The 24,848-nt window shown below is 40.8% G+C and overlaps 2 protein-coding genes across 3 annotated transcripts; both read left to right on the plus strand.

The window, feature by feature from the left end:
- Positions 1-476: 476 nt before the first annotated feature.
- On the plus strand, positions 477-15,958 carry LOC148374754 (dehydrogenase/reductase SDR family member 7C-B-like). The gene is made up of 7 exons (XM_088340587.1): positions 477-490; positions 10,237-10,402; positions 12,634-12,746; positions 14,287-14,497; positions 14,572-14,664; positions 15,475-15,630; positions 15,706-15,958. Exons 2-7 carry the CDS (start codon positions 10,240-10,242, stop codon positions 15,906-15,908), a joined length of 939 nt encoding a protein of 312 aa, XP_088196713.1. The 5' UTR covers positions 477-490; positions 10,237-10,239; the 3' UTR covers positions 15,909-15,958.
- A 2,083-nt stretch (positions 15,959-18,041) lies between these two features.
- Positions 18,042-22,924, plus strand: LOC148374755 (protein NATD1-like). Of its 2 annotated transcripts, none has more exons than XM_088340576.1 (3): positions 18,042-18,259; positions 19,296-19,411; positions 22,104-22,924. In XM_088340576.1, the coding sequence occupies exons 1-3, from the start codon at positions 18,118-18,120 to the stop codon at positions 22,218-22,220; spliced, it is 375 nt and encodes a 124-aa protein (XP_088196702.1). In that variant the 5' UTR covers positions 18,042-18,117; the 3' UTR covers positions 22,221-22,924. The 2 variants fall into 2 exon arrangements, with proteins under 2 accessions (XP_088196702.1, XP_088196697.1); XM_088340571.1 differs by having other exon boundaries at positions 18,044-18,259; positions 19,293-19,411.
- The last annotated feature ends 1,924 nt before the right edge of the window (positions 22,925-24,848 follow it).

The following is a 24,848-nucleotide window of genomic DNA, read 5'->3' on the forward strand; positions in this document are numbered from 1 at the left end:
ATTCACCACGCTATACAAACCTAATACTCCTCTCTAGGGTCCGGAGAGAGCATTTGGTTTGCACTTATTTAATAAAACGCAACCTTTGATAGAAATGACCTACACTCTTGCTTCTTTTTTACATATTCAGAAATGTATGAAGGGGCAGATTAAATGATAAAATGTGTTGGCATGCCTGGTTTAAGGCATATTAGCTTCACATAGCAGACATCACTGTACAAAATCAGTTACTTTCATGAAATATACCTTCATTGGACAAAAAGTAGATTTGTTTTTTCTTTTTAATGACAAACATCTATTGGGCTTTCAAAGAATGATGGAGTTAATAGCAGCAACGGAGCCTCTTTGGTCCCTCTAAACATAACAAGTTGACAACACGGGTGGAAATAAAATGTCAGCTGGGCTGCTATTATAAGAGGGGAGGCAACAGCAGTGGCAGGGGGTTTAACAGCCGCTCAGCAGTTCTCAGAGGAGGCGTAAAGGAGCTGAGGTAAGCTTGCACTTGCCCGTATCCACTCACGAAGGACGAACAAGGGCTATTATTTTGTTGTCTTTGGACGAAAGTCAGATTAATGTGCTCGAGCTTTGAGTTTACACAGAACTACTTTGTTCTTCTACTGCGTTTGACTATACGGACTTTGTGTCAAGGGCATTTGACAGTGGTGGGCCTTCTCCGCTAGCCTAAAAATATCGAAATCATGTGATGTTAATTAAATTTTGTCCATCCATACTTGTTAATTAATTACTGATGCTTTTTTGTGCTTTGCCTTAATAAAGCTACAAAGCGTAGTCAACATGGAAGTAAGCAAACCGGTTAATTGAGCTGGTTGGTTCACATCACTAATTCAGACTGGAGTGAAGGTGTAGGTGTAAACTAAACGGTCCACCACTGGTATTTGATATTTACAAGGAGACCTTTGGAGCACTTTGGTTTAAACAAAATCAAGGGGAAACATATTCTCCTCTTTGAAGCAAATAAGTTAACCGCTCAGGTTTTGTTTGCCAGCAAGTTTGGATTGTCTGGGCTTTTATTTCAAACGATGTAAAAAGGGTGTGGTAAAAAAGTTGCAATGGCTGTTTTTAACCAAAGTGGATGACTATTTTCTCGTGCAGGGGTGTCTAAACTCTTCAGAAAGCGGGCCATATCTGACATATGTGACCTGAAAATGTGTGAGGGCTGACTCGACAGTCTGGCATTCTTTGAATAGTCTTTAGTAAATTCAATCTTAATGAGAGGTTTGCAGTGCTTGGCGTTCAGTGTCGCAACCTCATAGCTCGCCTCTGTAGCATTTTTATTTGACTCAGAGAGTATCGTGAAAAAGCGGTGCTGTGCTGTTAAAAACAGCTTCCAGTTGTTTCACGTGTTCACAGCTTTCGTTTTTAGTTAGCTTTTTGTAGTCAGCATGTTTTGTCTGGCAGTGCCTTTTGATAATAAATTCTTTGAAAACACCCAAAGTGTCTTGGGATTTAGGGGGAAAAAAAAACTCCGATTTCCACTTGTCCTAGAAGCGGGGGTCCTCACTGTCAACATTTTTTTATTTTATTTACAGTTGCCATGTGTAGCGACCCTCGTTCATGCACGACACAAGGTTTCACAATCTCTGGTTTATTGCCTGCATTCAGTAAATAAAACAATACAAAAGTCAGGGGTCTCTGTTCTCGACTGCAATTATCTTCAACGCTTACAAAATTCACTTCAGCAACGGCAAGCAGACAACATGCGAGCACATTAATAATGAAACTTCGATAATAACAATGAACATAACTTTCCCACGTACCTGCATTCAGTAAATAAAACAATACAAAAGTCAGGGGTCTCTGTTCTCGACTGCAATTATCTAAAAAATTGAAGATACAAAAGAACGGGTCATCACTCAACAGGCCGCACCTCGTGTCGTGTTTGCATCAAAACATGTTGCATTTTCATTTCAAGCTGTATTAACTTCTTATTTAGTGCTTTTTTAATACACATCATTTAGAACAACTTATATATCTTTATATACAAAAATAATTTCGAAAGCAGCTCAAATGTCTAGCAAAATATGCATTTTTTTATCCAACTGATATTGGGCACAGCTTACCTTCAACGCTTACAAAATTCACTTAAGCTACGGCAAGCGCTGAAGCCCATAAAGTGCCAAACGAAAAAAACAGTCGCAGACGCCCATGACTTAACAACTGAATGAGGTACCGGAATATTAACAGTAATACAACAAAAACACAGATTTTGTGAGAATTCAAAAAAACATTCAAAACAATCAAATTTCAACTCTGTTACACCCACCCCCACCGAATTCTGGACAAAATCTCACACTTGGTTATAAAATCAAAATCAATATATAACAGTAGTCATTGGGTCACACATATTAGGACCGACTTGAGAAGTATCCTTTAAGGATGCAGTGGCCAGAGAAAATTCTCTGAACCAGCCACCGGCTATAGAATGCCTTACACATTCCACATTCACCCAAGACATATACAAGACATAAATGAGCACAAAACATTCTCTCCAAAACCAAGTTATTTCAGAAGAATTTTAAAGGGAAAAAATGTCATGCCCCAAGAGCTCGAACTACTGTTTTACGCATAGTCTAAACATTACACTGTAGGTGTCTGGTGACATCTTGTCTAGCCATAGTGTGAAGAAGCCTGTTGACTGGTCGTATAACACGACCCAGGCGTGTAGTGCGGTGTGGTGCAGACTCTGGTTGATCAGTGTGGCTAACGTTACCTCCAGAGACAGCAGCCACTACAGATTGAACATGATCATGCTCACTAAGAGTCGAATTGTCATCCCTAACAGCAGTGTCGTGAGTATGAGTGGTCAAGGAATGACCAGAGTGATCAGAACTTTCAGAGTTCAGCCCATGCACCCACTCTCTGGTTCTCTCCCCAGATGCAGGTGTGAGATCTGTGTAGTTGTCAAGGCCTGAGATGCTTACAAGACTCTGCGCATCATCTGCCGCACATCCAGACCGGTTTAGCTGAGCAGGCACTCGAGCATGAGACTCTTCGGAGACAGTGGGACTGGTCATTGAAGAACAAACAGAGGCAGATGATTGTGCAGAGGACAAAGACAAATCAGACTGGGGAGAGGGCTGGTCTTGAACTGGGAGAAAGTTAACCAACATCAGCAGGTTACGGTGAACAACCTTCTCATTCCCTGTGATGGTGTCTTGAATTCTGAATGTGTGTGTTTGAGGGTTCATCTCAATAACAGTGTAGATGATAGACTCCCACCTATCAGCCAATTTTCGCTTGCCCCTCTCATTTTTGTTCGCCACAAGGACTCTATCTCCAACTTCAATTGACGGCCCTTTTGCTGCCCTGTTATAGAGTCGAGTCTGTCTGCCCTGTTCCTTTTTTGCATGTTCCTGAGCAATTGACATAGCCTCCTTCAGGTCTTCAGACAGTTTTGCAACATATCTGTTGAGGTGGTAATGTCAGGGTCAGACAAAATGTTCCCAAACAGAGTGTCAACTGGGAGGCGAGGAACTCTCCCAAACATCAAGTAAAATGGTGCATATCCAGTAGTTTCATGAGCAGTGCAATTGTACATGAATGTGAGTGTTTGTAAACGTCTTGGCCAGTCCTGCTTTGATTCAGGGGGCAGAGCTCTGATCATATTGCCCAAAGTACGATTAAAACGCTCAACACTTCCATTTCCCATCGGATGGTACGGGGTAGTATGTGACTTACGCACCCCAGATAATTGTAAAAGTTCTGCGACCAAATTGCTCTCAAAGCTTGGGCCTTGATCACTGTGGATCCTCTCCGGAAAGCCATAAACACAAAAATACTTTTCCCATAGAACTTTAGCTACTTGCCTGGCTGACTGGTCTCTACATGGAAAAGCTTGTGCCAATCTGGTGAAATGGTCTGTTATGACTAGTACGTCAACAGATGTGTTGTGTGAATCTTCAGCGGACCAGAAATCAATACAAACAAGTTGCAATGGGCGGGAAGTGGCAATGCTTTCCAGAGGGGCCCTCCCTGCAGGCTCAGTGACTTTGCTGACTATGCAACGCTGACATTGACGAACATGCATCCTCACATCTCTGTCCATATGCAACCAAAAGAATCTCTGTCTGGCGATGCTCAGGGTTCTTGACTGGCCTTGATGGCCCGCACTGTCATGCACCCCTTTTAAAACTTCGGCCTTCAGGCAATCAGGGACCACTAACTGATGGCGTTTTGCATTTGAAATCTGATTACGGGATACTCTGTACAAAACATCATCACTCAGAACAAACTTCTCCCAGTGCTTCAGGAGGCCCAGAACTTGACTTGTCTCGTGTGCCCTTTCACGTCTAGACGGTCTTCGAGACCGTTCCACATAAAACCGAAGACGAGACAAAACTCTGTCCCTGGACTGAGCCTCCCGCAGGTCATCCATGGAGAAAGCAGGCAGACTGGGTAGTGTATCTGGGATAAGGTGGGGCATGTGGCTTATCAGTTGAGCTGCACGAGTTCTCGCACCGGAGGCCCATTCAGTGTGTGACTGGACAACAGCAGCAACTTCTTGATTGGATACAGTCTGGGCCGACACGAGTAATGACTGGACATTTGTAGCTAAAGAATGGGATAGCTTCTCTGCCATGACAGGCTGATCGGTAGAGTCTCTGAAAGTCTGTTGGACGGCTGTATCAGACAAAACCGCAGCTTCCGCAGTGAGATCATGAAGAGGTTCACTGACTAGTCTGTGGCCAACATTCTGACAAAAAGGGACACGGCTGAGAGCGTCAGCAACCGTGTTTTTGGGACCAGGCACATATTTGATTTCAAAATTGTAACTGGCCAGCTTTGACACCCATCTTTGCTCACAACAGTCCAATTTGGGTTTAGTCATAATGTGTGTAAGTGGATTATTGTCAGTCCAGACGGTAAACTCATGGCCTTTCAACCAATGGCTAAACTTCTCACACACAGCCCACTTCAGTGCAAGAAATTCCAAACGGTGAGCTGGGTAGTTCTTCTGTGACCGGGTCAAAGACTTGCTAGCGAACGCAATTGGCCTAGCCACTGTGTCACCTTCACGTACCTGGGACAAAACGGCTCCAAGGCCATCCAGTGAGGCGTCAGTCGACAGCAAAAATGGACGACTAAAGTCTGGATGAGCCAAAACCACAGAATGGATAAGGGCCTTTTTGAGGTCTGTAAATGCCTGGTCGTGGTCAGCAGTCCAGTCACCTGATTTCAGTTTGCGGCCCACTACAGTGCATTTGGGCTTTCTGCCTTTCTTCTGTTTCTGGCCAGCCAGCAGATAAAACAAGGGCTTTGCGAGTGTTGAATACCCCGGAATGAAGTGTTGATAAAAATTTAACATGCCCAAGAAAGACCGTACACGTTTCACAGAAGGTGTCGCTCCATCCGACTCCATCAAGTCCGCCACAGTCATTTTGCTTATACTTTCAACTTTTTCTGGATCGGTTGACACTCCATGTTCATCAATAATGTGCCCCAAGAATTTTACAGATTTCCTTAAAAAGTGACATTTCCTGGGGGCCAGTTTCAGATTGTGGGCACGGAGTCTGCTGAACACCATTTCAAGACGTCTGAGTGCAGAACTTTCATCAGGGGCAAAAACTAAAATGTCGTCCAAGTAGCATAGCAGACTTAAATAGTTTTGGTCCCCGAAAATGGATGTCATCATCCTCATGAAACTCCCTGGGCTATTACAGAGCCCCTGTGGCAACCTGTTGTACTCATAAAGCCCCATAGGCGTAGTGAACGCTGAGTACTTCCTATCATCTTCGTGTAAAGGCATGTTGTAAAACCCAGACGTCAAGTCCATTGTACTGAAGAAGGAGTTGCCACCAAGTGCTGCTAAGCAATCAGCCTGATGTGGCAGAGGATGAGCGTCTTTCAGAGTCCTCTTGTTCAACCACCTAAAGTCAGTGCACACACGCATATCACCATTCTTCTTCCAGATGAGAACTAAAGGTGAAGCATATTCACTTGTCGACTTTCGAATGATCTCTTTCTCTTCCATTTCATTCAAAACTTGGCGTAATTTTTGATACTGACTCGGTGGCACACGTCTAAAAGGGAGTCTGAACGGCTTTTGGTCAACCAGATGGATTCTGTGAACAAAGTCCTTCGCCTTTCCGCAGTCAAGGTGATTACGCGAGAAGATGTCTTGGTAGTGAATGATCAGCTCTGACAACTTGTCTTTACACTCAGACGATGCATCACAACAGCCAACATCTAGTTCACCTAGGCCAATAGACTGTAGCTTCTCCTCAGCATTACTTACATCAGAGCAGACAGGGGGCAATTGCACAACGGAAGTACTCTGATGGCCACTGACCAGGTCTAGATCCTCCAAAGCAACACAAGGCACCAAGTCAGCCAGCTTTGCATTGCGTCTCAAAAACAGCGGATATTCTGTGACATTCATGACTTTCAGTGGAACCCATCCATCTGCCCACAGAGGTGTGACGATTCTGGCGACCATTAGACCCTTGGGGGCAGATCGTGCCGACGTAGGTTCTGTCATCGCTGCGCTCCCAGGAGATACTCGTGCAGTTTTTGACAGCTTCCCCCACAAGAGGTACTCACGGCCAGGCTCAAGGCATGTGGCTGAATTGCAGAGCACTGTGCCTATCTTCTCGGGCATTTCACCACCACTCCATCTATGCAAGCCAGCTAGCAATGAAAGAAATTGCTCAGTTTCAGCATTAGTGGATGATGGAGCAGAGATTGCTGTCCAGTACGCACCAAACTTCTTTGACTCATGCAATATGTTTCTGATAACATTAGTTCCAATGATTAGGTCATCAGGTTGCCCCTCAACAACAATTGTTGGCACAATCATTTTACAATTATTGATTTCCATTTCGATGTTGAAAGCTGACTTTGGGCACACTCGTCGACCCCCAACACCAATGAGTGTCACGTTGATGGAAAATTCGTCTTCTGTACGTACTGCTCCAACAGAGAGCATCTTACGCAGAGCAGTCTCACTCACGGTACAGGCCATGGAGCCACTATCCAACATCCCCCCCAAAGTCATACTGCTCCCCACTCTAACTGGTACATAAAACAAACTATCGCGGCCCCCTACAGTATGTGTGTTTTGATAAACAATATTAGGCAACTGAGATTGTGTGAACGTGTCAGAATTAAAAACTGAATTGAAATTGAGATCAAATGGGTGGGAGAACTCATTTTGACCTGTACGGCCTCCCTCTGAATACAGGTCAGCTAGTTTCCCGAAACTGAACTGATTTGGGGAGAAACTTTGTCGGGGCAATGCTGCTTAGAGTGACCAGGGGCTAGACACTTGAAACACAGATTATTCAATTTGCAATGATATAAAGTGGAGTGATCAGCGCCACCACACACCTTACATGGAGGAGAGTTGAAAGGACTTAGGCGCCTCTGAATACGCTCAGGATTCAGTGGCTCCACTCTAGACAAAACTCTCTCTAGCATGCTCATCATTCGGCCAAGGACATCACTGTCATCTTTCTGAGCAGGCTGTGGGACATACTGTGGTGAGACATGCTGTGGTGGGACATGCTGTGATGGGACACGGACAGGCGGTGAGACATGCTGTGGGCGCTGGGCATGCTGTCGAACACACGAAAAATGTGTATATGGATCGGGGTTAACATGGGTGGGACAAATGGACTGGAGACCCGTCTCTATAGAGCCAGAGAAGGAACAACAAGGAGATTCACTGTCAAGCACTGCAGTCGGGTAATTCTTCAGTGGAGGGACACTGCAAGACCTAGTTGACGCCCCTGATTCCCTTTGATACTCATCTATCCTGAGTTGAACGTCCTTAGAGGTCCACTCATTAACAGGCTTGCATCTGAAAATGTTTGATAGCTGTGGATCAGGACAGTACTTTGCAAACATTTGTGCCACTTCCCCGCCAAGGTTTTCCATTTTTCTGCCCAAGCGACGCAAACCCTCATCAGCAGTGTCTGCTGCTTTGTTTAGTCTGATCCAGTAGTCAACTGGATTTTCCTTTGGCGTGGGTAGCGTGGTGTAAAAATCTTGCAACGGGAGAGTTGACGAGGAATGACTAAAGTATCGTATTAGAATGTCATAAATGATATCTGGGTCTTGCCTCACATCAAGTGCCTCATCACTCCTGAGAGCTACTCTGACAACGTCTCTTGCCCTCCCTAAAAGCCTGCTTAGTATCTCATCTGCTTTCTCAGCTGTTGTATAGGACTGTTTCCGAAGCTGGGCTTTAGTCATGGTGATCCATTCTTGAATTGAACACTTGTCAGAACCATTTCCCCTGAAAGTCACAATTTCACGTTCAGTCTTGACATGGACAATTACCGGTGTAGTGTTTTCCTGCGTTGTGTTATGTGGTCTAGGGTCGTCTTTAGTCATAACAGTCGCTGCTTTTCCAGTCATTGGTGTGTCATGTGCATGTGTGCGATCAATGGAACCAGAAGAGAGCAGACTAGCCATTACTGAGTTGCCTATCTGCTCTCCAATTCGGCCTACCATGTCAGTCAGGTGTTGCAGGGCAATATTATCACTCATTTGGGTTGAAGTCTGTGCACTCTCCCTCAAGAACTGTTCACTTGGAGACCAGTTTGGGCTCATACCACGCCCCCTGTCCCTCCCATCACTAACATGTTCTTGGAGACCACCTACACCTTTACTTCTATACCCACTAGTAAGTGTGTTTGCATTCAAACCATTAAAATGGACACCCCTGCCAATAGAAAAGCCCTGAAAATCGTCATTTTGACTACTATATCCTTCAGCCATTATACTTTCGATAATACAAAGAATAGAAAATAAAACAGGAAAAATAAAAACCAGAAATTAACTAATAATTTACGTATTGATAGCAAATGCACAGTGGCACAAATACATAAAACAAAATCAAAGCGCCAATGCAGTACAACAGTACCCTCTAGTGGACACAAGAAGAATATGCAGCAACGCCGGGATCTGCTCAGAGGCTGATCGAAATGATCCAGTTGCGTAGTCACAACACCAGTGTAGCGACCCTCGTTCATGCACGACACAAGGTTTCACAATCTCTGGTTTATTGCCTGCATTCAGTAAATAAAACAATACAAAAGTCAGGGGTCTCTGTTCTCGACTGCAATTATCTTCAACGCTTACAAAATTCACTTCAGCAACGGCAAGCAGACAACATGCGAGCACATTAATAATGAAACTTCGATAATAACAATGAACATAACTTTCCCACGTACCAGCATTCAGTAAATAAAACAATACAAAAGTCAGGGGTCTCTGTTCTCGACTGCAATTATCTAAAAAATTGAAGATACAAAAGAACGGGTCATCACTCAACAGGCCGCACCTCGTGTCGTGTTTGCATCAAAACATGTTGCATTTTCATTTCAAGCTGTATTAACTTCTTATTTAGTGCTTTTTTAATACACATCATTTAGAACAACTTATATATCTTTATATACAAAAATAATTTCGAAAGCAGCTCAAATGTCTAGCAAAATATGCATTTTTTTTATCCAACTGATATTGGGCACAGCTTACCTTCAACGCTTACAAAATTCACTTAAGCTACGGCAAGCGCTGAAGCCCATAAAGTGCCAAACGAAAAAAACAGTCGCAGACGCCCATGACTTAACAACTGAATGAGGTACCGGAATATTAACAGTAATACAACAAAAACACAGATTTTGTGAGAATTCAAAAAAACATTCAAAACAATCAAATTTCAACTCTGTTACACCTGTCAGAAATAAAGAGGGCTATAATTCTCACAGAAATGTGGCCAAAGGGGTACTGCTATAATGTAGTGAAATTTTGATTTTATATTTTGGGGGGTATAAATTTATTTTATACCTTTGTCAACGGGCCACATATATTCATATTTATGACAGAAGCCGCGGGCCAGTAGAAATTTGATCAATGGCTGTAACTCGCCCTCAGGCCCGACTTTGCACACGCCTGGTCTAGTTTGCTTGTGAAAACCTTTGTGCCTATTTGCACAATGATCAAATCTATTTTTCTCTGGCACTTCATTTCTTATAATAAAGCTAACATAAGGTAGGCCACGTATACAATGCATGCAGCTGAATGGGTTTGTACTTTGGTGACCTACAGTTATCCCATGTCATGACCATGACATCATTGTGAATAGGCGTGGAGACATTTATTAACTTTACATGTCAAAATGAGTGTTTAAGTTTCTAAGCAGATGGATGTGTTACCTCCTGTTTAGGCTGAAAACTGCACCGTTATTATTTTACTTTTCTGTCTGTTAAGGTGATGGAGCTCGGGTGGGGTGCTACAATCCTGCTGCTTCCGTGTGCGGTGGTGTTAGCTTCTGGATTGATGCATGTTTACTCTCTGGTTACGGGTTTACTGTGCAAAAGCTGCGTACGCAACAGAGTCCTGCTGGTCAGTGATGCCCTGTCCGCACTCGGGAAAGGTAACAACACAGTAACAACACAGATTTGATCCGCTTGAATATTTTTCCACAGTAACTTGAAATCGAGAGGTGAGGATTCAACCCTCATGACTGTTATTATTAAAATTAGTCGACAAACTTAAACTAACAGGCTGTATTTAACTATTTTTTTTGCAATAATCTAGATGTCTGAAAACAGAAAGAATGTCTACTTTAATACACAATACTTGGTCATCTTTTTACTATTTTACACTGGACACAATATGTTATTAAATGGACACTGTGTAATATTTGACCACTAGATGTTTTCTAATGTTATCGAAAATGAGTGTACAAAGCACATAGAAAAATAGAAACTACCGAGATTCAAAGTGACCAGACCGCATCCTTTTTATTTTCATTTTTTCCCCCAGACATTAAGAAGCTTTTTGTTTTCTGGGGGTATCTTAAGCAGTAAGATGGCATACAATCATGTCAGTTCGCTCTATGTGAGCCTCTTGTTATGTAAAATAAATACAAATTTCTTGTCCTGGCAGTGTACAAACAAAAACAGGCTTATATGATAGTTTATGTATTTTGCCTATAATTCAAATCAAAATGTTTTAATGAATCTTTTTTTTTTTGTATTTGCAACAAAGTGCTAGAAAATTCACAATGTCCCTTTAAAAAAACAACTAATCCCAGAACAAACAAAACAAAAATATATATTCAAAGTATAAAGTGAACCAAAAAACGATTTATTTGAAATAATAAATTCAACACTTGCCCGGTAGTCCAATCATCAGTGTTGGACACATCACTAAAAAACATATTAATTACAGTTAATTCTGTGCTCATGTTTCCCCCATTGATTTTCTTTTGGTTTGCTGTTCCTGTATAAGTCTTGCCTCCCTCCCCACGCGCTGCTTACCATTTGCTACAGGTGACACACAACAAAATATTCGCATATAAGCCGACCTCCTGATAAAAGTATTTTGTTTTATGGTTATAAATTTGTCTTAGTATATATGGTAGGGAGACTATCTCCATCAGGAGGAATTCAACAGTCTCCCACTCTTTGCTTGAGGTGATGCAACAATGACCGCATTTGATGTACGTTGAGGGTAAACATAAACATTCCCCCCATAACGAAGTATCTTCTAGAAGATTGAGGGTTATATGTGACATTGTGAGTGGAGCAGGCGGATTTAGCAACCGGAGGATACTGTAATTGATTGTATGCATCTAATAAGGAACAAATAACACAGTAAAATGTCATGTAGTAACGACAGTCAAGTCACATTTATTCATACAACCCTTAATCACAGAAATGTCTCAAAGGACAGTAGTTACAAAGTTTTATTAACAACCATATAAATGACCGTGTCTCTTAAATTTGAACTAATCATAAATATCCCCCTGTTATCCTTCCCAGGAGGGGGCTGCCATTTTTACATGTGCTTTCAATTAAAGATGATCATGGTTGCATATCCCTAAGGGAAGGAACTAATCTCTTTCTTTTGAAGCACAGCTTTGATTGGTCCTTACTTGAGCCTGAAGCAACTGGATGCCATTTTAAGTGGTCAGCGAGTAGCAAAATGGTTGGATATTGGTTCATAACAGGGCGGCAAGGCGCAAGCGTACTAGCACGTCAGCGGCACAGTTCCGAGGTCAAGGGAACAAATACAGCTACCTGTCTTCCTGTGCGGAGTTTGCAGGTTCTCCCTGTGCTTGTGTGGGTTTCCTCTGGGCACCCCGGTTTCCTCACAAATTCCATAAACATGCATGTCAGGTTGATTGGCTGGTCTAAATTGTCCCTAGGTGTGAATGAGCGTGTGAATTGTTTGTCTCTGTATGCCGTGCGACTGGCTGGCAACCTGTTCAGGGTGTCCCCTGCCCACTGCCCGAAGATATAGCTGGGATGGGCTCCAGCACCCCCGCGACCCTACTGAGGATATGCAGTGCGCATAATGGATAGATGGATGGTTCCTAACATGTATTCCAAAAAAACATATCAATTAAATTGCAGTGTTTAAATCAATAGTATCCCATACAATATAGTATTGGTAAAAAATATATATATTTGGTGTTGAAATCTCTTAAACAAAAAACAATTTAATCTAACTTGAAAAAAATAAAAAAATAAAAAGGTATTGTATTAAAAAGAAAAAAAATATTCAAAATCTGCACACAACATGCACATATTAAATGCCCTACCTGCGTTGTCGTCTTCTTTTAACTTCTTCCAATGTGACATTTGATTCTGGATCTAGAATGTGCCACAATTTTCCACAAGGGTGGCGCCAGGTTGATATTGTGTGGCAAGAGCTGGGAGAAACTCCAGGAACTCTCAGATGACCTACAAGACACGTCCGACCCAAGTGTGGTAAGGACGGGAATTTAAAGTTTGGCAGTTAAACCCAAGCAGCATTGTTTAATTTTTTTGGAGGGAAAGGGGAGTGAAACAAAAAGTGCGCCGCACAGAGAGGAAGTAAAAAAATTATCAAGAAACAAACCACAGTCTTGATATTTTACGGCTCAGGAATACAGGCAGTCTTTCAGGGGCAAGGCACAGACGACAAGAAGTAATGATCTTTGGTAGACAGCAACGTTTTGAACCAGAAAGATCTGACAAATAAGATTGTCAGCCCATTATTCTTCACCCACCCCGATGAAAGGTGGCACGCTGGATCATGACACGAAATCCCGTACTATGCATTTCCTCATTTCCTACAGACGGTAGCTAGTATGACAATATCTGGGACACGGTGTATAATATTCTAAAGCGTAGTGTTGATCCAAATAAAGCACTCTAGTTAATTGGAAATACAAAACAAAAGTGACACTAGCAGTGGGGTGTGATTTTGGTTCATTCTTCTTACAGCCTCCTCCAGTTTGGTGATTGTAGTGGGTTTTTTGACCATATGTTTGTCACCTTTCACTTTTTTACAGACTATGGGTTTAGTCTTTCTCTAATATGTCGCCAAAGATAATGCTTTTCATCATACCCAAATAAATTATATTTGCTTTCATTAGTGAAGTGAACTCGACCTGGTCTGCTCTGTCTACACAATATTCTCTTCAGCAAACCTCAGTCTACCTTTTTTACTATTGTTTTTGCCAATGAGAGGTTTGGTCACTGCAGTGTGGGCCTTCAGCCCAAATGCTCTTGAACTGCAAGACAGATCCTTACCATGGTCAGCATTGAACTGGCGTGCAATTCCAGCTGCAGTGTGGAAGTGATTACTCATTGACACCCTCTGCAGTGACCTGTCCTCTCTTGCATTTGTCTTCTGTGGACAACTAGCCTTCTTGGGCGACTTGAATACGTTTGCAGTTTGGTAAAGATGAAATATTCTTAAAACCACATATTTTTAATGATCAACTGGTCTTGCTATGCCTGTTAGGGTCATTTCTTTCACTTTCATCCGGACAACCCGCTGCCGTAGGCTTTTAGTCACTTAAGAATTTAAGAAACCGGCAGTTAAAATGTCAGTTAAAAAGGGGCCGACAGATAATCAAGGACATTAGCAGCATGTGGTAGATTAGTACCATTAAGTGGGAGGCTCCTGAAAGTGTTCTCTGATTATTTATTTTTTGGGTGAAATTATTTATACATGTCTATATATATATATATATATATATATATATATATATATATTATATATGTATATACAAGCCTAAAGCTCGAGAAGCGCTACAGCACTAATGCCGCCAGTGATGTAGTACTCTGAGCATAAATGCGTTAAAATTGTAAATTTTATGTTCATGCCAGATGTACTCAGGAAAAGAGCCATATCTGGCTTGCGTGCCATAGCTCTACGTTCTCGACCCCTGCTCCAGGGGCCTCATGTGTCATTTTTTTCTATCATCTCTGGGTGGTCACATGACACAATTGAACCCCCATTGTCTATAATCATTAACAGACGTTCCCTCCAAAACTGGTGCTTCTCGATTTCGGTGATACAGCGTCACTACCTCGGGCCATAACAGAAATCCTGGAGTGCTACGGCTGCCTGGACGCGCTCATCCTTAACAACAGCATGAAGATCAAAGCTCCCGCCCATACTTTGTCTCTCGAGATGGACAAGCTCCTAATGGACAACAATTACTTTGGCCCCATCACACTGGCTAAAGGTAATGAAGGGAACATGTCATTTAAAAATGTCACACAAAAAGGTGATTGTTATTTGGAGGTTTGCGGTTTCCAGGTGTGCTACCCTCCATGATTTCTCGGCGCTCTGGTCACCTGCTCCTGGTCAACAGCATTCAGGGCAAACTGACTGTGCCCTTTCGCACTTCCTGTGAGTTACCTGTATGCAGGTTCAATATTATTCCTGTCTTTGGTATTATGATGATTAATGATAGTTATAAGTAGAAAATCAGACTTACTGTATTTTCAGTTCTATTAGTTGCAGTTTTTTCTCATCGTTTGGCCAGGGGTACCACTTATACTCCGGTGAGCCTTATATGTAAGATTATAAGCCCATCATTACAAGGTATATCGCACTAAACTGCAAGAGGGCACTCCAGGCTTGTGGTGATAATTTCAACCTTTCCATGTCAAATCGAATTGTACAACATATACACACAGATCAGTGTGCATCGCCATGGTTACCAAAAGTACTCAAAGTAGAACAACACTTTGAGGTGAGGTGATCATTACACTCGTTTTGAAAATCCCTTAGAGTAATAGCAATTTTAATAGCATGTTAGAAGAATAGTAGTGAGTATAATAGCGCGTGTGACAGTCATTCGTAGTGTGTGTGTGTGTGGGGGGGGGGGGGAGTGTAGTAGTAGTGTGTTTAGTTTGAGAGATTATACTAGGGTTTGAGATATTGTTTGAGTATAGTAATATATGTGTGAGAGTGTGATTGTAAATGTGTGAAAGTAGTGTGTGTATAAGAGTATAGTAGTATGTGTGAGAGAGTATAGTAGTTTTGAGCATGGGTCTTACTCCAATCATATGACAAAATAGTTGTGTATTTGTGAGAGTATGATGTTTTATGTGAGAGCAAGTATGATGTACTTCTCGAACGGCCTTATATAAACCAGACTCTAGTGACTAGAGCTTGATGCACACCCATGTCACCCCGAATAACAACAACTCATAGATGCAGCCTCCAAGCATGCGGTCCAGGCCTTCTTCGATTGCCTTCGTTCTGAGGTGGAAGAGTTGGGCGTTTCCGTCAGCACCATCAACTTCACCTTTATCAGCTCACGGGCGTCCAGGAAGCAGAAAGAAGAGGCGGTCAAGTCTTTCTGGTCATGTGAGTGTTAAAGTGTTCAAAATTCCACAACACAACTCCAAATGGATGTTTTTAACAATTCCTATGAATATACAGATTTGTATACAAAGCAGCAGCTGGGCGTTTCTCCACACGAAGCCGCTGATGAGGTGGCAAAGACTTTCAGCAACAAGAAGAAAGAGGTTCTGATGGCTCCGTCCCTCCCCAAGATGGCGCTTTACATGCGCTCCTTCTTCCCTAATTTCTTTTTTGCTGTCATGGCTGCAGGAGTAAGTGAGACCACTCAAACCAAAATGTAGTCTCGTGGTATTTCAATACTGTAAAACCATTAAAATGTTTGGTCACTGTTACACGTGACGACAATGTTATTTATCTGAATTTAAGTCAAATGTTACTTATGGTATGTTAACAATAACTATTGTTACATTTCTACGGTTGTGTGGTTTTAATATTCCTGTTTGCATAGTGTGTGTTTTCTAAAAATTGAATAAACAAGGACTGTACTTTGTATGTCTGTCAATGGTTAAGCTCAAATAAATAAATTAGCAAATAAAATATAATGTATTCACTGCAAAAAATAAAACAATAAAAGGACACTAATATCTGACTACTAGAGGTAGTTGTATTGTATTGTGCAAGCAAAACAAAAAAGAGTACTATAAAGCACAAGGAGGAATACGAACCACTACATTCTACTTCTTATTCGTTGCCCAGCCCTTCACATGGGTTTGGGTTTCAGGGTACCGGTTAAAGCAAAATGGCGGACAATGATGTCAGCTCCCTCTAGCAAGCCTCGTGTTTTTTAAGATGAATATAAATGTTTCTACTTACAAGTGGGTTTTTTTTTGAATGCATGTTTATTTGATAGTTCGTGTATTTTTGCTTATTATTTAAATCAACATTGTTTTTTTAATGTATGATGATTTTTTTACCAATAAGAGGCATTAAATAGTAAACAATGACCATTTGTACATTTAAGAGGAAAAATGATCTGTCAATGTACGTAATTTGAAGTATTTTTCAACTTGAAATGTTCCTGTATTCAGTCTACAACATCTACAATTAGATACATTTTAAAAATAGCAACAAATGTGCTAAGACACATGTGTCAAACTCCCGGCCCGCAAGACCATTTTACATTATTGTTATTAATGGCCCGTCAATAGGAACAACGCCGTCTCATCCCTGGACATCATATTATGACGTTTTAGTCACTGTACCTATTCCTTCATATATGACATATACTATACTATATACCAGGGGCCGGGAAATGAAATGAAATGAAATGATCTGCATTTATATAGCGCTTTTCAAGTCAATGACTTCCCAAAGCGCTTTACAATATGCTCCACATTTCCCAATAGCGGCCTTGCAGCCATCTAAGGCGCTAACCTGCTTATTGGGGGTATTAGGGGTTCAGTGTCTTACCCAAGGACACTTCGACACTTATGGCTCGCGAACCAGATATGGCTCTTTCTATGAGTACCTATGGATCAGAGACAAATTTCATTGCATGCAGATTTTCCTCCATCTCATTCAAAACTTGAGCCATTAATCCTGTTCAAATTCACGCAAAGCCAAACCAAAGCTAAAAATAAATGAGTCAGAGGGTGAATAGACCCAAAACTACTTTTCCCAGAGTGCCTGTCGACTATGATATCCGTGAACAGTGACGGATCAGCGCCACTAGACGCCAGTGTTTCCATTATGATGTTAGTGAGTACAATTGAGAAATACTGTAAATTACGTACCCTAAAACTGTCCAATAAAATGTGTTATTTTGTCGTACAGTGGTGCCTATACAAACGAGGTTAAGTCTTTCCGGAATCATGCTCATATCTAGAATTACTTCTATCTGGAGCAAATTCTCCCAATGAAAAATAACTCAAAACAAATGAATTCCTTCCCGGCCCCTCTGAAGCATCCAAGTGAAGACCAAATATCAATTAAAAACATCTTCCTGATAACTTAAAAGAAATTCAAATAATACTTAACCATACAAATACAATAATACATTGAATAAGAGTCTTTAATGGTAACATCTAGAAATTATTGTGACTGTAATTGGATTTCCTCTCGTATGTGGGGAAAAATATTTGCTCGAAAGACATGCCCTTTCTCATATTTCTGGTTGCCTGTATGTAGAGTTACCCCAGTTTTTTTTAACATATTATATGTATGTAATGGCGTACTTTTTCAATTCAACAGTTATGTTTGTGACTTGAATAGTTCATCAATTCAGAGTTACTTCACATGGAGGGGTAGTTATATATATATTACATACCAATTCCATTTAGTAGCATTTATACGTTATACCAGGCTCTTTGAGGAAAGCCATTACACTAATGTGGCCCTATGTGAAATTGAGCATGGTAGTCCTGAAGTCAAACATTTTTTAACATGTTTACGTTGTATTGAACGTCTCCTTCCTGGCCTTTGACTCCCTCTAGCGACGACTCGTAAGTCTACACAGTGTGGCCAGTTTCGCTTTTAAAAAAGTCACTGAAAATGTTATCCAGGTTCAAGGAGTTGATACCTGTGAGTAAAACGTTCTCCCAGACGGCCCGCAGGTTGATATACAAGGGCGATCCAACGGTGGAACACGACCGACAGAACCGGCGGTTTATCGTTCCCACCTGCAGCGGGACTGGTGAGTGCTGATGCCTTGTCTGATTCATCGTTGCTCGGTTGGCTCAAGTACGCGAGGCCGGTGTCCGGAAGTGGCCTCCTTGAGGGCTCGCGTGCGACCACGGGCGAGCGATCATTTAAAATATAGTCGTTTCTTTGTGTTTGGCAGAAAACAAATACAGGCGATTCGAACAAAAACTTATCTCAATCAAATAAATTTGTCGCTAAAATATAATTGTTCGGCATGGGTTTTACTCTTATTTTTTCATGTTAAATTGGCAAATTAAACCCACGTGGCACAACGTTAAGACGCCAATGCCTCAGATGGAAACCAGTCTTTTTCTCAAAGGATTTTGGTGTTCGTGGCTTTAGACAGACACACAGACCCACACCCACCCATACTAAAATCATCGTAGGTAATATTGAGCCTCAAATATACATATTTAATTTAACATTTTAGTAAAAAAAATTAAGTGACAATCTTGTCGTAGATATCATATTATTATTCACACACAAAAAACTTGCACATAAACCACACAATAATTAATGAGTGAATACATGGCCATTATATAAGTACAGGTATAACAAAAATGGAGGGCTAAGGGTTTCCCCTCTCAGTGCAGGTAAAAACAAATTACTTTGCATATTGTACGATGTGATACTCGATTTTTTTTCCCCAGTGATTTAGGATCTATTGTAATTATTATCAAATGTCGCTGCCCGTCAATGTCGAGAAACAGCTCATCTCTAAAGATGACGTTTTACACCGAAAAACAACAGGGACCAGTTGAGAAAGGTGCTGTATCTGAGTCAAATCTGGAGGCTTAGCTGCTACCGATAACAATGGAAACCAGTACTATCTGTTAAATGTTGGGGAGCAAACCCCTACCCAAACATACTCATAAACGCTGCCGATGGGAATTTAGGGTGCTAACGGCTTTCAGGAAGAAGTTGTTCGTCATTCTGTGTGTTCTTGCTTTAGAGACTGACATGTTATAGAACTTTTAATGTATTTGTTTATGGTCTTTTCTCAACTTTGTGTACTTCGAATTCAGCAGTCAGCGAGAATGCAATCCTCGTCTACGAAGTCACGGCAGATGATGAGGTGGATCTTGTGTCCACCTTTGTTCCAGAGGCTTGGAGGGGTCGAGGCATCGCGGCGCTCCTGTCGAAGGTTACTCAACAGTACTCAGTAACTCTATTTTAAGTACAACAATGATAACATATTTTTGTAGTTGGGACGTACTAATCACAATTTTGGGGCTAAGAGTCCCAACCATTCATTTGAAAGCAATGCAGAACTGAGAGCCGATCATTTGCTCTAAATATCAGATGTCTTTATTGTTTATTATTATCAGTGAGCATGGTTTGCAGCGAGATTACTTGGTACCCCAGAATAAACACACAATTAAGACTTTTTAAAAAATTAACATAAAATGACTTTCAGCATAACTAGGAAAAATATTTACTTGGTATTACTTGAAAACGGGTCTATCTATCTACCCTGGCCAACCCAAATGCCCAAACACCCAAACAATTTAAGCACCTTGGCGCCCAAGTTGGTGCTTAACTTGCTTTCGTCCCTCCAGATGAAACGGGACATAGGAAAGCGGCCATGTCACTCTGGTCAGGGTGACACAACACACTCTTCTGTTCAACAGCAGGGCAACAGCTTTCACTAGTTTACCCCTGCCGCATCATACAGGTGCCCTGCCCATCCCTTAGAACATGTCTAAACATCCCACTATCCTTTCACAACACCTCTGCACTCTTTCCTATCACCAACAAGAGCTCTAGCTTCCACTATATGTGGACCTCTTTCCTGCAGTGCACTCATAACACCATCCATCCATGTCAATCGTGGCCTTCTTCCTGGTCCCCCTCCATTAACCTCTCCTCTGTAGATCCTGTTCAACATTCACTCCTGATCCATCCTTTCCATGTGTCCAAACCAACCGAGTACTTTCTTATCCACACGCTTGCTCAGTTCCAGAATAATCTTGTTTCAATTATCCCTTATTTGCCTTGGTCATCGGGGCACTACTTCCCGTGGTGTGTCTTGGGCCAATACAGCCTGGAGGTTCCCAAGTTTTAACAAGAGTGCAATGAAAAATAGTGCATCATAAAATTAGTGCAATGAACAGTAGTGCAAAAACATTTAGCTGCAACAAACCCCCAAACAAGTCAATAAATAAGACACGAATACGCATTTGTCAGTACAACTGGCAAGATATTTATTTTTCACGATCTTGCACACTTGAGTAGTGTGGTGATGGCCCTGGGGAATAAACTTTCTTTGAGTCCTTCTATAGCACTTATCAGAAGGCAACAGGTCAAAGAGGTGTTGGCCAGGGTGGGACGAGTCTTTTATAATGTGTCTGGGTCTGTTGCAGTATTGCAAGCCAGCAATGTCATCAAGACTGGGTAGTGAGCAGCCGATGATTTTATTGGTTGCGTTCATTACTCTCTATTTTCTGTCCAATGACGTGCTCCCATTATATTAATGTAAAGTAAATATACTTGTAAAAGCATATGATGAATGTAGAAAATTAGACACACCGTAGTAGTTAAATTATATGTGTGCATTTTTATTCTCATTAGATTATGGTAGATAATGAAAATAAAACACTAAATTGAGATGTTAATGTTTTTTTGAATTTCCTTTTTCGGGAGGAGTCCTGCATGTAAGCAGAACAAGATGAGTCTGCTTTCGAAAAACCACAACAGCACAGGGGCTCACATTGAAGAGTTTAATTCAAATGTTTGCGATTACTCAGACGAAGAGCTAATATAAACACTTGGCACCTTTGCCTTATTTTCATTGATTTTGGGACATTATTTCTGGGATTTTGTCTTTTCAGTAACACGTTTTGTGTTGGAAGGGTGTTATTTGGCACCCGTGAATAGATTTTAAATTTGTTTTTTGTCCTTTAAAAAAATGGTCAAATCAGTAGGTAAGGTTGGGTAAAGTCTACAACAACAAAGTGGATTTTTTAAAATATGGGTTAATAATTTACTTTTCAGAGAGACAGCTGACTTCCAGACTGGCATGAATAATTTGTATCTGGAGTCCAAGAAAAAAATAAGAAACATTGCTTCCTGCCACTCACAGAATAAAATGAAATAAAAATTCTGTCTACATGGACTCCAGAGCTGTTCCATAAGTTAATATTAGAATTGTCTTTAAAAAAAAGGCCTACTCACAGGCGTGTGACTGGATAAAACACACAACATATGTGGGCCTGGTGAAGGATGAGCGCCACCAGGCTGTACTTGCCCAAGACACACCACAGGGAATGGTGACCCTAAGGGATCCAACCAACCAACCACATAGGTAGAGAGGGTGTGGTTCAATGATTAAAAAAAAAAAAGGCCATCTGCTGCCATCCCTATTAGTATGGATAAGCCACCCTCATGTTCATTTCCTCATACATTTCTATTACTATTTATTTAGTTTTGATTGCATTTTAACCATCATGTGTGTCTGTATATGAGCTTTTCGGGTTGTTGGGTGGGATAATGGAGGATTTTATTGTCTTATTGTACACGGAATGTTTTTATGCAGCACTTGGAGTGGCAATTTATTGGCCGAAAAATGCTTTCCAAATAAATTGATTTCGATTTGATCTGAGTCCTGATCGGGAGCTCACGTGCAATCCGATCGATTGAATCAGCAAATAACTGATCGGGGCTGATTTGCAATTCCATGACTAGATCTGGTCATCCCTTGAATATAAGCACCTTATTTGTCATCCAAGGATACTGTACAATAACATGTACCTCCAAGTTACTTCACTTGAGGGAAATATATAAATGATTGGCATTCAACATCAAGTTTACTTATGGTATAATTATTTTATTGACAGGCTGCCATTGACTTTGTGCTGGAAGAGAAGCTTAAGGCTCGTGTCTCCTGCTGGTACGTGAAGAAGTATATTGAGAAACACCCTTATCGTGATTACAAACATTTTCAAATCAGATGATATTGGAGGCACGAAGCTATAATATGAATGCTTGATTTTAATAAGAGTATTAATAGTACAGAACTTAATTGAATATCATTGAATTTGATTGCCTTTCCAGTATTTTTTGTCTTGTGTATAAATGTATACAAATACGAAAAAATGTTTTATTTATAATTTTCACGAAAGTGATTTGTATTTTTGTAATGGTATTTATCTAAATTTTAATTGCATTTTCCTGTTGTTGGGCCGTGGGATAGTTTTAACCTTTGATCCAACCAGATCCAGTGTTGCCAAATCAAATGTAATCTGCCCCCTCTTTCAAGGCCACAGAGATGTCAGTATGTCAGTTCTTTGGATTTTTGGGTTGGAATCAAAAGGCAGTAACCAATTGTGATGATAACATTGAAAAAACATTGTAATTTTTTTGTCTTTCTTTTTAAGAAGTCTGCATTTTTTTGCAGTAAGATGTACCAAAAATGAAAAGTGTACGAATGACAGGGAAAAAGTATACTTCTTTCAAGAAATGCCAACAAAATGCTAGTCTGCTACTTTGCAAGCTCATTGGAAGTACAACATAACTGAGGACATCTGTTTTTTTCACAAGTATTTGTACTTTCCCAGTAAATTTATCAAAATCACATTTCAATACATCATTGTCATGAAAATGATAGACGGATATTATTCTGAATTGTATCAATAATAAATGAACAATATGTAAATGATAGGTATCAGTCTTTTCTTTCAGCTGCTGAATGTACTGAAAATCATTTTGAAATTAAATTGCATCCTTTATAAACAGTGTTCAGTCTCATCATGGTTGGGTGTAGGATTTAGGGCTAATGGCTGTTTTAATAATCGATGAATTGGGTTTTTAATTTCCTCTTTATTCAAAGGTTTAGATGGATAGAAAACTGGTGAAAAGAAACTATAGACTATTCTGTAATATGAAACAATAACAAATCCAAGTGTTAGTCAAATAACTTAACAATATATAAAACATACATACAGCTGTATGCTATTCACCTGCACATATGTAAGATACTCAACACTTTTAATAATCGATTTTATCGATTTGTTTTTGCAGCTTTTAGTCGGCACGCTGGTGTGTTCAAGGGGGGGGAAATGCAGCATTATCATGAAGAGAACGCTTGCCTTTCCTCTTCCCGCCTCTTACGTGATCACATGATCACATGGGCAAGACTTGATGAGATGCATGTTGTCTCAAAGCCAAGCGGGTTACATTATTTCCACAAGGATGCACACACACGCAATAATATCGCTGTACTGGATTTTTTAAATCCAACCGTCAACTACGGTTGAGGAAGGCTGCCCATTGAAAAGTACTCCAGTGGGCCACCGGATCGAGTGAGGGGTGGAAAAATGTCACCAAAGTCTAACAAATCCCATAGGAGTCTCTTCACATTTACTGCATGATGCCGTTAAACCTATCACAATTTGAATTTTGTTTGAATGCAATTATACTTTTTGTTTGTTAAACAAGGTAGCCTCTAATTTCATATCATAGCCTTTTTGACTTCACAAGAAAGTGAAAAAGCATTACTAAGGTCAAAAAAAACTCATTGTCTTCAAAAATCGATTGGCACCATGAAACAAAAGTGGATCAATACTTTTGACAAATCGAAGCTCGTCAAATAGCTTCCATTTTGGCACCAAGGTTCCACAAAATGACACCAAAACACTCCTTGTATATTAGATAGTGCTTTGGCATGAGCATTAACAAAACAAATTAATTAATTAAACCACATATTTTCATTCTAGTATTTGAAATTGTCCTTTGCTATCAGTAAAATGAACTCCAAAAAATGTGTAGTAAGTAAATTAAAGGGACAATGTAATATTTGACCTGTAGATGTCGCTGTATTGTGTAGTGAAGGGGTGTCCAACATTTTTCAAATCTCATTAGTTCAAAGGGCACCCAGTTTAATAGGCATTTCTAGAATGCCTTATGTTATTACTATGTTGTTACCAGGGCAATTGTTGGAAATAGTGTTAAATAGAATCATTTAACTATTAAAAAAATAATTTGACTACAAAGTCACAATGACGCAGCAAATTCGCCGGCACCTCAACTGTCCTTAGGGAGCACCTAGGTGCTTCTGGACTCCACGTTGGAGACCTCTGATGGAGTGCAACTGAAAACTAGTGCTACTAAGCACAGGGAAGGATACATGGCACCCAGACAAAAGAGACTAAACTGCACGCTCTTGTCATTTTTTTCCCCAGCCAGGTTTCTGGAGGTACCATAGCAACAAGAATGTGGACAACCATCTCAGTTTCCTCAGTCAAACATATGGCCCTAAATGATTTGTCAAAAAAAGATGCCAGTCTCCAGGTTATTTCCATCAAGAGTAATTATTTGTTTTTGAATGAATGCAAACCAAATGTTCTCTCTGACCACTAGAAGGCAGTAAATTCATAAAAGACATCCGGCATGCCGACTGAACAAGTTAGTACCCGGGAATAAACATGTGCAAAAGGTTAGGGTATGGCTATCTAAAATTATGACTCAAAATTAAAAGTCTCGCCCTGAACCGTGAGAGGTGTTGTGTACCTGGCAACCCCTGCACACGCCCCCTTCCATCGCGCTATGTGTGACAGATGGGCAATGAATATTCTCTCACCATC

This window comes from Urocampus carinirostris, chromosome 1 (genome assembly GCF_059441175.1).
Source record: "Urocampus carinirostris isolate Australia breed hairy pipefish chromosome 1, RoL_Ucar_1.0, whole genome shotgun sequence".
NCBI classification, from domain to species: Eukaryota; Metazoa; Chordata; class Actinopteri; order Syngnathiformes; family Syngnathidae; genus Urocampus; species Urocampus carinirostris.

Bases quoted from the DNA above. Each gene is read 5' to 3' on its own strand.
- LOC148374754 (XM_088340587.1), top strand. From the start codon at position 10,240: ATGGAGCTCGGGTGGGGTGCTACAATCCTGCTGCTTCCGTGTGCGGTG. The intron at 14,665-15,474 runs GTGAGTTACCTG...AACAACTCATAG, and splicing joins TGTGCCCTTTCGCACTTCCT to ATGCAGCCTCCAAGCATGCG. The intron at 15,631-15,705 runs GTGAGTGTTAAA...ATGAATATACAG, and splicing joins GGTCAAGTCTTTCTGGTCAT to ATTTGTATACAAAGCAGCAG.
- LOC148374755 (XM_088340571.1), top strand. From the start codon at position 18,118: ATGTTATCCAGGTTCAAGGAGTTGATACCTGTGAGTAAAACGTTCTCC. The intron at 18,260-19,292 runs GTGAGTGCTGAT...CTTCGAATTCAG, and splicing joins TCCCACCTGCAGCGGGACTG to CAGTCAGCGAGAATGCAATC. The intron at 19,412-22,103 runs GTTACTCAACAG...TTTTATTGACAG, and splicing joins TCGCGGCGCTCCTGTCGAAG to GCTGCCATTGACTTTGTGCT.